Raw genomic sequence first — 12,677 nt, forward strand, 5'->3', positions numbered from 1 at the left:
AATGTGGGTGCCAGTTCAAGTCCTGCCTGTTCCACTTCCAATCTATCTCCTTTCATGGCCGGCGCCGTGGCTCACTAGGCTAATCCTCCGCCTTGCGGCGCTGGCACACCGGGTTCTAGTCCCGGTCGGGGCACCGATCCTGTCCCGGTTGCCCCTCTTCCAGGCCAGCTCTCTGCTGTGGCCCGGGAGTGCAGTGGAGGATGGCCCAAAGTCCTTGGGCCCTGCACCCCATGGGAGACCAGGAGAAGCACCTGGCTCCTGCCATCGGATCAGCGCGGTGCGCCGGCCGCAGCGCGCCTACCGCGGCGGCCATTGGAGGGTGAACCAACGGCAAAAGGAAGACCTTTCTCTCTGTCTCTCTCTCACTGTCCACTCTGCCTGTCAAAAAAAAAAAAAAACAAAAACAAAAAACAAAAAAACAAAAAAAACAAAAACCAATCTATCTCCTTTCTAATGACCTGGGAAAAGCAGCAGCAGATGGCTGAACTGCCACTCACATGGGAGACCCCGATGAAGCTCCCAGCTCCTGGCTTCGGCCTGCCCCAGCACTGGCCATTGTAGCCATGTGGGGAGAGGAACCACTGGATGGAAGACCGCTTTCTCTCTCTGTCTCCCTCTCTTTCTGCAATTTTGCTTTTCAAAATGAATAAATAAGTCTTAAAAAGGTTACACAATTGGCATACATTTCACTTTTGAAGAATTAGATGGAAGCATCTCTATCTGCAGAAGTCGGTCAACACAGAGCCAGGGTCACTGCCATGTCCTCACACACGGAGACTGCGGCCAGGCTTATCGCTCATGGAACCAGCGGGCAACAGAGAGGGTGACCCAAGCTCTTCTCAAGACAGGGGCCACAGGCTCACTCCTGGAGCTGCTAGCCCTGAAGGTCGGAGCTATACGCATTATTCTAAGATGAGAAAACAAAGACACGTGGCGCCCAGGGTGTTGGTGTTGGTGGCATCACAGGGCACAGGGAGAGCTACTGGTGGGGAAGACTCACCTCCGGGCCTCCCATTCTCTCCGCTGCCTCCTCTTCAGGGTCCGCTCCATTATCTCCTGAGACAGGCACAAAGAGAAGCAAAGGTCAAGCAAACACTTCAGGAAGTCTCCCCACAGCCTGAGCAAATTCTGCCTGGGCAGAAGCCAGTGGGCTCAGACCCCTGTGTCCTGGGTGCACCTGCTCCTGGAGAATGAGCTGAAGCAGGGGGACAGCCAGGCCCCTCACTGGCCCCCGGGCACCAGGGACACGCTGGACAAAGGCGTAGAGTGGTCCCGGGCACCTGCTTTAGGCCAGACTCAGTGTTACAGCCATCCAGTGGTCCAGTACCCATGGGACCTGGATAAACCCCACTGCCGGGGACCTGCCTCCCCACTGGAATTAACGACAGCTACTATTTCTTACATTCTGCCATGCGCTGGCAGCTGTTCTAATTTTACAGCTAAGGGCACTGGTGTTGTGGTTTAGCGTCGTAGGCCGCCACCGGCAATGCGCGCATCCTCTAAGGGCGCTGGCTCATGTCCCAGCTGCTCCACTTCCTATCCAGCTCCCTGCTATGGCCTGGGGAAAGCAGCGGAAGATGGCCCAAGTGCATCGGCCCCTGCTATGCATGTGGCAGACCCGGAAGAAATTCCTGGCTTCCGCCTGGCCCAGCCCTGGCCATTGCGGCCATTTGGAGAGTAAACCAGCAGATGGAAGATCTCTCTCTCTCTCTCTCTCTCTGTAACTCTGACTTTCAAATAAATAAATAAATAAATCTTTCTTAAAAATTTTACAAGCAAAAAAAAAATCTCATTAAGTTTTCACCACAAAGGCATGGGGGCAGCATGACAGTTTTAAAAACCCATGGTCCTTGGGGCTGGTGCTGTGCCATAGTGGGTTAAGCTGCCGCCTGCAACATCGCTATCCCATATGGGTGCTGGTTCAAGTCCTGGCTCCTTCACTTCTGATCTAGCTTCTCTGCTGTGGCCCGAGAAAGCAGTAGAGGATGGCCCAAGTCCTTGGGCCCCTACAGCCACGTGGGAGACCCGGAAGAAGCTCCTGGCTTCGGATTGGCCCAACCTTGGCTGTTGCGGCCTTTTAGGGAGTGGGCCAGCAGATGGAAGACCTTTCTCTCTCTATCTTCCCGCCTCTCTGTAACTCTGCCTTCCAAATAAATAAAAAAATCCTTAAAGGTAATAATAATAAAAAAATTAGAAAACCATGGTCCTGAGACTTTGGCTCCTGGGAAGATGGAGTAGATTATAGTTTTCTCTATGCTAAATGGAACTAAAACCCTGGACGCCACAGGTAAAAACTCTGAAACATGGAGAGGAAGGCAGACCAGGCAGGGACTGGTGGTATGGAATTACCTGTTTGGCTCACAGATCCCAGATTTGGAGCTGAAGTAGCTGACAATCTGGAAACACTCACAGGAACAAGACAAAAACTCCCCAATGAAACCTACCCTTCAGCCTGGAACACCTTGTATGACAGGAAACTTTTAGGCAAAAAACCCTCTACAGCAGCCAGTACTACCCAAGACAACCCCATTCCTCCCCTGCAGAGGAGAATGGGAGCCTAAGACTTCTACTCCTGTGAAGTTGCACCAAGCAACGCGACCCCTCAGCCAGGGCCCGGGGGTGGGGGACACAGGAGGCCAAGGAGGGAGCCACAGGTTGGTGACAAGCCTAGAGCCACACTCCCACTCAGAGTGTGGGCAGAGCATGGAGGTTCACTTATCACCTGCCAGGAATGAAACCCCCATCCCCGGCAGGGAGGCAGCCTGGGGGTATCAGAGGAGACGAAGCGGGGAGCCTGAACCTTCACTGTCCAGTGTTACAAACAGCCACAACTGTCAGGGTTAACAGAGGTCAGTGGGGGGCCTGAACTGTTTTTTGTTTATTTGTTTTTAAGATTTATTTTATATATTTGAGAGACAGAGTTACAGAGAGAAGTAGAGACAGAGTGGTGTTACATCTGCTGGTTCACTCCCTAAATGGTGGCAATGACTGGAACCAGGCCAGCCTGAAGCCAGGAGCCAGAAGCTTCCTCCAGATTTTCCACAAGGGTGCAGGGGCCTAAGCACTTGGGCCATCCTCTGCTGCTTTCCCAGGTGCATTAGCAAGGAGCTGGATTGGAAGTGGAGCAGCCAGGACTCGAACTGTGTTCATATGACATGCTGGTGCTACAGGCTGGGGTTTAACCTGCTGTGCCACAGTGCCGGCCCCTGAACTTTTTCTTTTAAAAAGATTTTTTACAGAGAGAAGAGAAGAGACAGAGAGAGAAGAGACAGAGAGAGAAGAGACAGAGAGATTTTTCCATCCACTGGTTCATACCCCAAATGGCTGCAAAGGTCAGAGCTGGGCCAATTCAAAGCCAGGAGCTTCTTCCGGAAGTGGGTACAGGGGCCCAAGCACTTAGGCCATCTTCCATTGCTTTCCCAGGCCATAAGCAGATAGCTGGATTGGAAGAAGAGCAGCTGGGACACAAACCGGTGCCCATGTGGGATGCTGACAGCGCAGGCAGAGGCTTAACCTACTGTACCACAGTGCCAGCCCCACTGCTCCACTTCTAATCCAGTTCCCTGGCTGCTGTGACATTTGGAGAGTAAATCAGAAGATCTCTCTCTCTCTGCCTTTTTTTTTTCTTTTCTTTTCTTTTTTTTTTTTTTTTTTTTTGACAGGCAGAGTGGATAGTGAGAGAGAGAGAGAGACAGAGAGAAAGGTCTTCCTTTTTGCCGTTGGTTCACCTTCCAATGGCCGCTGCGGCCGGCGCATTGAGCTGATCTGAAGCCGGGAGCCAGGTGCTTCTCCTGGTCTCCCATGCGGGTGCAGGGCCCAAGCACTTGGGCCATCCTCCACTGCACTCCCGGGCCATAGCAGAGAGCTGGCCTGGAAAAGGGGCAACCGGGATAGAATCCGGCACCCCAACCGGGACTAGATCCCGGTGTGCTGGTGCCGCAAGGCGGAGGATTAGCCTGTTAAGCCACGGCGCCAGCCTCTCTCTGCCTTTCAAATAAATAAGTAAATCTGAGAAAGAAAAAAAAATTGAAAGAATAAAAGAAAAATGATGGGTTAAGTTGACGACTCCAACTTTGGCATCCCTTGAGTGCCACTTTATATTCGGCTGTTCCACTTCTATTTATTTATTTATTTTATTTTTGACAGGCAGAGTGGACAGTGAGAGATAGAGAGAGAGACAGAGAGAAAGGTCTTCCTTTGCCGTTGGTTCACCCTCCAATGGCCGCTGTGGCCGACGCAGCGCGCTTATCCGAAGGCAGGAGCCAGGTGCTTCTCCTGGTCTCCCATGGGGTGCAGGGCCCAAGGACTTGGGCCATCCTCCACTGCCTTCCCGGGCCACAGCAGAGAGCTGGCCTGGAAGAGGGGCAACCGGGACAGAATCTGACACCCCAATTGGGACTAGAACCCGGTGTGCCGGCGCCCCAAAGGTGGAGGATTAGCCAACATGCTCCTGGCTTTGGCCTGGCCTAGCCCTGGCCATTGCAGCCATTTGGGGAGTGAACCAGTGAATGGAAGATCTCACTCACTCACTCACTCTGCCTTTCAAATAAATAAATAAACCTTTTTTTTTTTTTTAAAGCAGCAAATGGAAGAAATTAACATCATTAGTTATAAGTACATAATCGACATTCCCAGACCAATCGAATCAAGAGCAGAACAGCGCCTGGTGCTGTGGCGTAGCAGGTAAGGCTGCTGCCTGCAGTGCTGGCATCCCATGTGGGTGCCGGTTTGAGTCCTGACTAATCCACTTCCAATCCAGCCACTTCCGATCCAGCTCTCTGCTGTGGGATGGGAAAGCACTGGAAGATGGCCCAAGTGCTTAGACCCCTGCACCTCCATGGGAGACCAAGAGGAGGCTCCTGGCTTTGGATCAGTGCAGCTCTAGCTGTTGTGGCCACCTGGGGAGTGAGCTGGCAGATGGAAGACCTCTCTCTCCCTCTGACTCTCTAATAAATAAATAAATCTTAAAAAAAAAGCATAAAAGTGGACTGGCCTCCAGTGTCATTAAAAACAAAAGGTGAGGTACAGTTTCAGATTAAAAGCCAAGGGGGCAGGGCTGGTGCTCTGGTGTAGCAGGTAAAGCTGCTGCCTGCAGTGCCCATGTGGGCACCAGGTCAAGTCCCAGCTGCTCCACTTCCGACCCAGCTCCCTGCCGATGACCTGGGAAAGCAGTGGAAGACGGCCCAAGTGCCCACTTGGGGGACCCAGAAGAAGATTCTGGCTTCAGATCAACCCAGCTCTCGCCATTGCAGCCATTTGGGGAGCGAACCAGCAAATGGAAGACCTTTCTCTCTGTCTCTTCCTCTCTAACTTTGGCTCTCAAATAAATAAAATCTTAATAAAAAAAGATGAGGGGGTGCTGTTGTGGCACAGTGGGATAAGCTGTAGCTTGGAACCCCTGCACCCTAGTTAGAGTACCAGTCTCATGCCAGCTACTCTGCTTTTGACGGTCCCTGCTGCCACCCATGTGGGAAACCTGGATGGAGCTACTGTCTCCGGCCTGGCGCAGCCTCAGCTGTGTGGACACTGGAGAGCGAACGAGCAGACAGGAGCGCTCTGTCACTGTTGGCTTTCAAACATATAAAGATAAATATAAAAAGATAAAACTAAAGAGAGAGGTTTGGGGTAGGGATTAAGTAGCTGTTTGGGATGCCCAATCCCATAGGAATGCCTAGTTTCTCTGCTTCTGGTTCTAACTGCTTGTTAATGAGTACTTTGGGAGGCCACAGCGATGGCTCAGCCAAATGTCCACCCCCAATAGGAAATTTTGAAGTACCTTTATATTTGTTTGTTAGAGGGAATACTTCCAAAACTCTCATCTATAGAACATAAACATGGGGCCAGCACTGTGGCATGATGGGTAAAGTCTCTGAGATTTATTTTATTTGAAAGGCAGAATTACAGAGAGAGAGGGAGAGAGGGAGAGAAGGGGAGAGAGAGTGAGAGAGCGAGCGAGCGAGCTATGTTTCATCCGCAGGTTCACTCCCCAAACGGCCACAACGGCCAGACTAAAGCCAGGAACCAGGAGCTTCCTCCAGGTTTCCCACGTGGGTGCAGGGGCCCAAGCACTTGGGCCAGCTTCCACTGTCTTCCCAGGCCATAGCAGAGAGCTGGATCAGAAGTGGAGCAGTCGGTACTTGAACCGGCGCCTATATGGGATGCCGGCACCACCGGTGGCAGCTTAACTCACTACACCACACTGCTGGCCCCAATAAAGTAAATCTTAAAAACAAACACAAAAGAGCTGGCTAAAAGAAAATCTCGAGGTTCTCCCGTGGGACTACCTGAAACTCTAGAGAAAGGGGCAAGGACATGTCCTGCTTTTAAGGACTCGGCCCCCTTTCCCAGATGGAGCGTCCCAAGTACGGCTCACAGGGGCTTTTCCGGAGCACAATCCTTGGAAACGTCAGGCCAAGGGCAAGGAGAGATCTCTTGCTTGCTGTAGATTTTCTTTTTCTTTATCCATTAGAGACAGAGAGCACTCACTGGCTGGTTTACTCCCCTCAGGCTCACATCAGCCAGGACTGGGCCAGGCCAACGCCTGAAGCCAGGACCCCACTCCAGGTCTCCCTGTGGGTGGCAGGGACACAATCACTTGAGCTGTCACCTGCTGCTTCCCAGGATCCACTTGAGCAGGAAGCTGGAGCAAGAAGCGGAGCCGGGACTCAAACCCAGGTACTCCAACGTGGGATGCAGGCGTCTTACGCTTAGGCCAAACGCCCACCCCGAAGGGAAGAAGCTAAAACATTCCAGAGGCGAATTCCAGGTTGAATGCCAAGGATCACGAGCCGGGGGTGGGGCAGCAGCTCCTACGCTGGGAATACTGAACGCCGCTGGGAATACTGAACGCCGCTGGGAATACTGAATGCCGGAATAAACACAGCCCAACACGCCAGAGGAAAAGCCACCTCCCACCTGTCACTTTGCATCTGACGGAAGCCATAGCAACTGGGCAAGTCTGAGACAGATGTCAAGCCCCAGGGGGCTGAGCAGCTGAGGTGTGGGGCCCACGCGGCACACAGAGGCCACAGACTCACATCACTTCTCCACCTGCACAGTGAGCGACGCTGGAGGGGAGTGGACAGATAAGGGGATGTTTATGCTGTGTATTGTTTCTCTCTATCCCTTAAAAAAAATGCTTACTGGTTAGCTGCTAGAGTTTGGATACCAGCTTGGAAGCTGAATGACCCCTCAAAGGCCCATGTGTTAAAGGCCTGGTTCCCCAAGTTCCTATGTTCACAGCACCAAGAGGAAACTTAAACCAGTTCCGATGTCTGAAAGGGGAGGCCTCTGGGACATGACCCCGCTGGACTGCGTCGTTAGGGTGCAGGCCCCATGAGTAAACCCCGGTGGCCTCGTAGGGGTCGTATAGCACAGATGCCACTCTCCCGAGGGCCACCATGGGACTGCGCCTGCGGCAAAACCTTTGCTGGAGGCGGAACCTCCGAAACCACGAGCCAAAAGAAACCTCTCCTTCCTGAGTAGCTTACGGCAGATAGTCCACGTGGTAACCACAGCCGGCTAAAACGCTGGCCACACAGCTCAGCCTTCCTAAGTTTCATTTCATTGAGCGGAACCCTACCATACAGGAAAGGAAGCCACAGAGAGGTCCAGTAACCTATCTGGGCCACACAGCAAGGGGGCAGCAGTCAGCACCCATACCTGCTAACTCAGGCCACTTCCCACTGTCCTGCTACCCTGCTCCGCCTGAGCCCAGCAGGTGCCGAGGCTGACCTCTGACCTCTGGGACTGCAGGTTCCTCCAGGATGTCAGGAGGGGGCCCAACACACCTCCTCTAACCGTGTGCGCTTCCCGGAAGGCTCTGACCCATCATCGTCTTCGCTGTCATTTCCCGAATGCTCTTCGTCCTCTTCTTCATCCCGAAAGATTTCGTCATAGGCAGGAACCTCCAGGTCGTCATCTTGTTTGATGAGTAACTTGATCTGTTTAAAACAAAAAGCAGTCAAATCTCTCCTCTTCCCTGCACAGAAAACTCTTTACCACAGTCTGTTTTTCTCCTGCAGAATCTTATCTCTTCCCAACAAGCTGATCACCTACGTTTTCTTTCTTTTTTCTTAAAGATTTTTATGTATTTATTTGAACGGTACAGTTATAGACAGAGAGAGGGAGAGAGAGAGAGAGAACTCTTCCATCTGCTGGTTCACTCCCCAAATGGCCGCAATGGCCAAAGCTTGGGCTGATCCCACACTAGGAGCCAGGAGCTTCTTCCTGGTCTCCCATGCGGGTGCAGGGGCCCAAGGACTCGGGCCATCCTCTACTGCTTTCCCAGGCCATAGCAGGGAGCTGGATTGGAAGAGAAGCTGGAACTTGAACCGGCTCCTGAATGGGATGCCAGTGCCGCAGGCAAAGGTCTACCCTACTAGGCCACAGCGCTGGCCCTAGACCTGCTACGTTTTCTATGCATATGAACAGCCTCCTGTTGGAGAAGAAGCCACACTTCCTAGGCATTTTATTGTCTTGGTTACTGCTCAGTGTGGTGCTTGGAGTTGCACCATATGGTTTGCGTAAATTACGAAAAACCTAGAAATAGTGCTTTGAGCAGCATCTAGGGGCCTGCCCTCAACGTGGCCTCTGACCTAGAGAAGCAGCTGCCATGGTTTGCCTACAGTTTGTTCCCCAAAGGCTCACGGGCCAGAAGCTTGGCTCCCGGCATGGTGCTTGGGGGTGCGGGGGCCTAGTGGTGATTAGGCCACGGGGGTTTCTCCCTCACAGATGGGTCAGGTCTCACAGGAGTGGATGGGTTCCCACGAGAAGAGGTCGTTATCAAGGAGTGTGGAGGCCTGGGTTCCCTATCTGGCTTCCTCTTCCACCACGTGACACCTCTCTCTCGTACATGAGCCCTGCCCTGTGGCGCCACGCATCCTGGGCCCTCATGAGAATGAAGCAGATGTCCCTGCTGGACGTGAGAGTCTCCAGGCCTGAGAACTGAACCGACCTCTCTTCTTCAGCAAGCACCCAGCCTCCGATGTTCTGTTGGAGCCACAGAAAATGGACTGAGACAGAGGTCAGCCCGAGTGAACACACAGCTCCTGCTGTCTGAAAGCGCTGGCGCGCTGATTTGGCTCTGGGAGAGGCTCCTCCTTGTGCGCATTTCAGTGGGTGGGAGAAGTTCGAGCCAGAGAATGCCTGGGTGGCTGCTCAGGGCCAGGCCGCAAACTTGCTGCTTGGCGTTTTAGAGTTACGTGCGGTCGAGCCCTTTTAGATTCTAGACAAGCAAATTCTAGAAATGCATTTTCAGCATCTCCAAGGGCAAGGTGCCGTGCCTGTCAGCACAGATAGGAAAGACCAAGTTTTGGTGCTAGGGTGGCTCCCAAACTGGGGAGTCGGACGCACGCCTTGCCAAGAATGCTAGGTCAAACGTAGTGCGTAGCGCCAAAAGGCACGGCCGGGTGAGGCGGAGAGCACAGGAGAGGAGAGGCCCCCCAAAGCCTAGGTACCTGGGTGTCGTTGTACACATTCACCACGTTCACGGGCCTGTGGGTGTCGCACACGAAGAATACAGAGTCCTCGTCAGGCTGCAGGATGTCCAGCAGGTCCACGTTAGCTCCGCAGTTTATGAGAATAAAATAACGGAACTGAAAGAAGAAAAGACCATGCGAAGTCACTGCACGGAGGAGGCCCCTCCCCTTCCCCGCCCTAGGCCTGAGTCCTCCTGCTGAGAACGTGGCAAGGTCCAGACGGCCAGGGGCTCCCAAAATGGCCCTGACCGGCTTATGCTAAGTGATTTAACGTTCACTGTGCTGTTTCCATGACAACAGGAGAGGCAGGCCTCGGGCTCAGTGAGTGAGTCTCATGCCAGAGTCAATAAGACAATGAGGGGCCAGCACTGTGGCGTAGCAGGTAAAGCTGCCACCTACAGTGCCAGCATCCCATAGGGGTGCTGTTTCGAGTCCTGGCTGCTCCACTTCTGATCCAGCTCCCTGCTAATGCACCTGGGAAAGCAGTGGAAGATGGCCCAAGTCCTTGGGTCCCTACACCAGCGTGGGAGACCAGGAAGAAGCTCCTGGCTCCTGGTTTCCGATTGGCGCAGCTCTGACCGTTGCGGCAAGGAACTCCCGGCAAAGATTTATCTCTGCCAAGAGAGTTGCAGGGATGCACGGGAGCCGGTTCCACACCCTGTCCCTCCCCGTGGGGTCCACAAGGTCCTCTCTGTCATCTGGCGCCATGCAGAAGTAGGAGAGGTGCTGGCTTCTACTGTTTTAGATTCTGGAGGGAACCGAGCAGGAGTCTCGCCTAATGGCTAAGACATCTATAAGCCACATCGAGCAGCTGGGTTTGATTTCCGGCTCTGACTCCCAATTTCAGCTTCGTGGTAATGCAGACCTTGGGATGCAGCCGGGGGAGACTTGGGATGGAGTTCCCAGCTTTTAGCTCCAGCACTGGCTACTGTCAGAGTTACGGGGGGCGGGGGTGGGAGACAGAGAGAAAGAGGGATCTTCCATCCACTGGTTCACTCCCCAGATGGCCACAATGGCCAGTGCTGAGCCAGGAGCTTCATCCAGGCCTCCTATATGGATGGCAAGGATCCAAACACTTGGGCCATCTTCCACTGCTCTTCCCAGGCCATGAGCAGGGAGTTGAATTGGAAGTGGAAAAGCTGGGACACGAACCAGCGCTCACATGCCTGGATTTCAAGCTAGAAACTGAGATCCATTGTCTTGAAGAGGTAACAAGATAATAAGTACTCTAACATAATTTTAACTAGCCTTTTTAAAAAAAGATTTATTTATTTATTTGAAAGGCAGAGCGACACAGAGAGAGGGGACAGACAGAAATCTTCCATGTACTGGTTCACTCCCCAAATGCCCTCAACCCAGGCTGAAGCCAGGAGCGAGAAACTCCACCTTCCACTTTGGTCAGGGACGCACACGCCGGGGCCAACACCTGCTGCTTTCCCAGGTGCATTAGCAGGGAAGTGCATGGGAAGTGGAGCAGCTGCCGTATGAAGCAGCACTCTGACATGGACGTAGGCACCCCCCCCCCTTGCCACAATGCCAGCCCCCTCGACTATACTACATTGCCAAACTGCGAGCCCCCCTGGGCCAGCACTGTGGCATAGTGGGTTAATCCTCTGTCTTTGGTGCCGGCATCCCATATGGGTGCTGGTTCAAGTCCTGGCTGCTCCACTTCCGATCCAGCTCTCTGCTATGGCCTGGGAAAGCAGTGGAGGATGGCCTAAATCCTTGGGTCCCTGCACCCACGTGGGAGGCCTGGAGGAAGCTCCTGGCTCCTGGCTTTGGATTGGGCCAGCTCTGGCTGTTGCAGCCATTTGGAGAGTGAACCAGCGGATAGAAGACCTTTCTCCCTGTCTCGCCCTCTTTCTGTCTGTAACTCTGCCACTCAAATAAATCTTTAAGCAAAAATTGGAAGCCCCTTACGATCAAATTTCTGCCCGACCAGTGCCTAATTATTGTGACGTGTCTGTTTCCTACCTGCTCTTTGTGCTCAAGGAACGCAGTTTCCAGTTCTTGCCACCCAGAGACCGGGACCAGCGTGTACTGCACGTGATCGCACTGGAACAGGGCCTGCAGAGAGAGGGGGAAAAGGGGGGCTTTCAAAGCCTGTCTCGCTCCGGATGGCCACGGTTTCCCTCCAAACGCGCTGCGAAAAGACTAGATGGGCTGAGACACCAAGGGTGTGGCGATCTGAGGTAGGCAAAGCTTTAATGGGAGGAGCCATGGGGTGGGGATATGAGCTTTCTAGCAACAGGGCTGAATTTCTGAAAAAAAAAAAAAAATTGTTTTTTCAAAGTCAAAACTTGGAGGAGAATAGTTGATCCTGCTTCTGGGTCTCCTGAGAGGGGCTGACCCAAGCTCAGTGACAACCGCGCCATACTCAATATTGAGCTAATGATCTTCCCTCTGAGACCGGGGCCCGCTGCGCTCCCAGCCCCTCTGACGTCACCACCAACGCCCTCAGGCCACTGCAGGCTCCAGCGTCTTCCAGACGCCACCATCTGCTAGGTTATTGCCAAAATAAGGACCCCCGGCTCCCGCCCTCCCAGGGTCGGCAGGGCTCACCTGGAGGATCTTGCAAGCGCACAGGGCGTCCACGTCCGAGGCTACGAAGAGAAGGACCCTCTGCCGGGGGTTGGGAGGGGGGAGAAGGCAGGCTGAGCGCGGGGACTCGGACCCCGCCGCCCCCCACCCTCCCGGCCACCCACGACCCGCTCCCTCCCACGCCTTCCTCCCCTGACGAGGCCCCGGCTGAGACGCGGACTGGACGTCACCTGGCTCTGGACCAGCTCATAGAACTCCCTGCGAAAGTCGGACACAAACATAGCCACGGCCGCTGGGCACCCTGTGCTCGGGCGAGCTGCGGAGAGCCCCGCCTTCAGTCAAGACTCCCGCCAAATCACGGCTCCTCCGATTGGCTCAAACCCTTCAACCAATTGCTATCTAGTTCCCAGCCCTTCCTCCGTTCTGATTGGTCAGTATTGGGGGCGGGCACTAGCGCTCCGCCGTTCACGACTGGAGAAGGCCGGCCCACTCTCCCAACCCCACAAAGCGGCCGTCAACGCTGAGGCAGGGCTCTGAGGCAAACACGGGGGCCCCCTCCATTTACCCAGAAACCCCGACGCTTAGTGGACATCTTTACTGTGGGAAGAGGAGCCTACCGTCTCCCCCTGGGAACTCCAGGAAAAATTTACCTCTAGT

At 53.8% G+C, this 12,677-nt stretch overlaps 1 protein-coding gene across 1 annotated transcript in view; it reads right to left on the minus strand.

Annotated features, from left to right (window-relative positions):
• CDC45 (cell division cycle 45) overlaps positions 1-12,355 on the minus strand; it is a 32,854-nt gene extending 20,499 nt beyond the window's left edge. Inside the window, exons 1-6 of the mRNA XM_062181962.1 lie at positions 12,251-12,355; positions 12,042-12,101; positions 11,454-11,546; positions 9,459-9,596; positions 7,791-7,943; positions 1,001-1,056 (exon numbers count right to left, since the gene is read on the minus strand). Of these exons, the coding sequence (XP_062037946.1) occupies positions 1,001-1,056; positions 7,791-7,943; positions 9,459-9,596; positions 11,454-11,546; positions 12,042-12,101; positions 12,251-12,301 (551 nt within the window). The 5' untranslated portion in view covers positions 12,302-12,355. The remainder of the gene's footprint in view (positions 1-1,000; positions 1,057-7,790; positions 7,944-9,458; positions 9,597-11,453; positions 11,547-12,041; positions 12,102-12,250) is intronic.
• Positions 12,356-12,677: the final 322 nt, after the last annotated feature.

Source organism: Lepus europaeus, chromosome 23, assembly GCF_033115175.1.
Source record: "Lepus europaeus isolate LE1 chromosome 23, mLepTim1.pri, whole genome shotgun sequence".
NCBI lineage: Eukaryota > Metazoa > Chordata > Mammalia > Lagomorpha > Leporidae > Lepus > Lepus europaeus.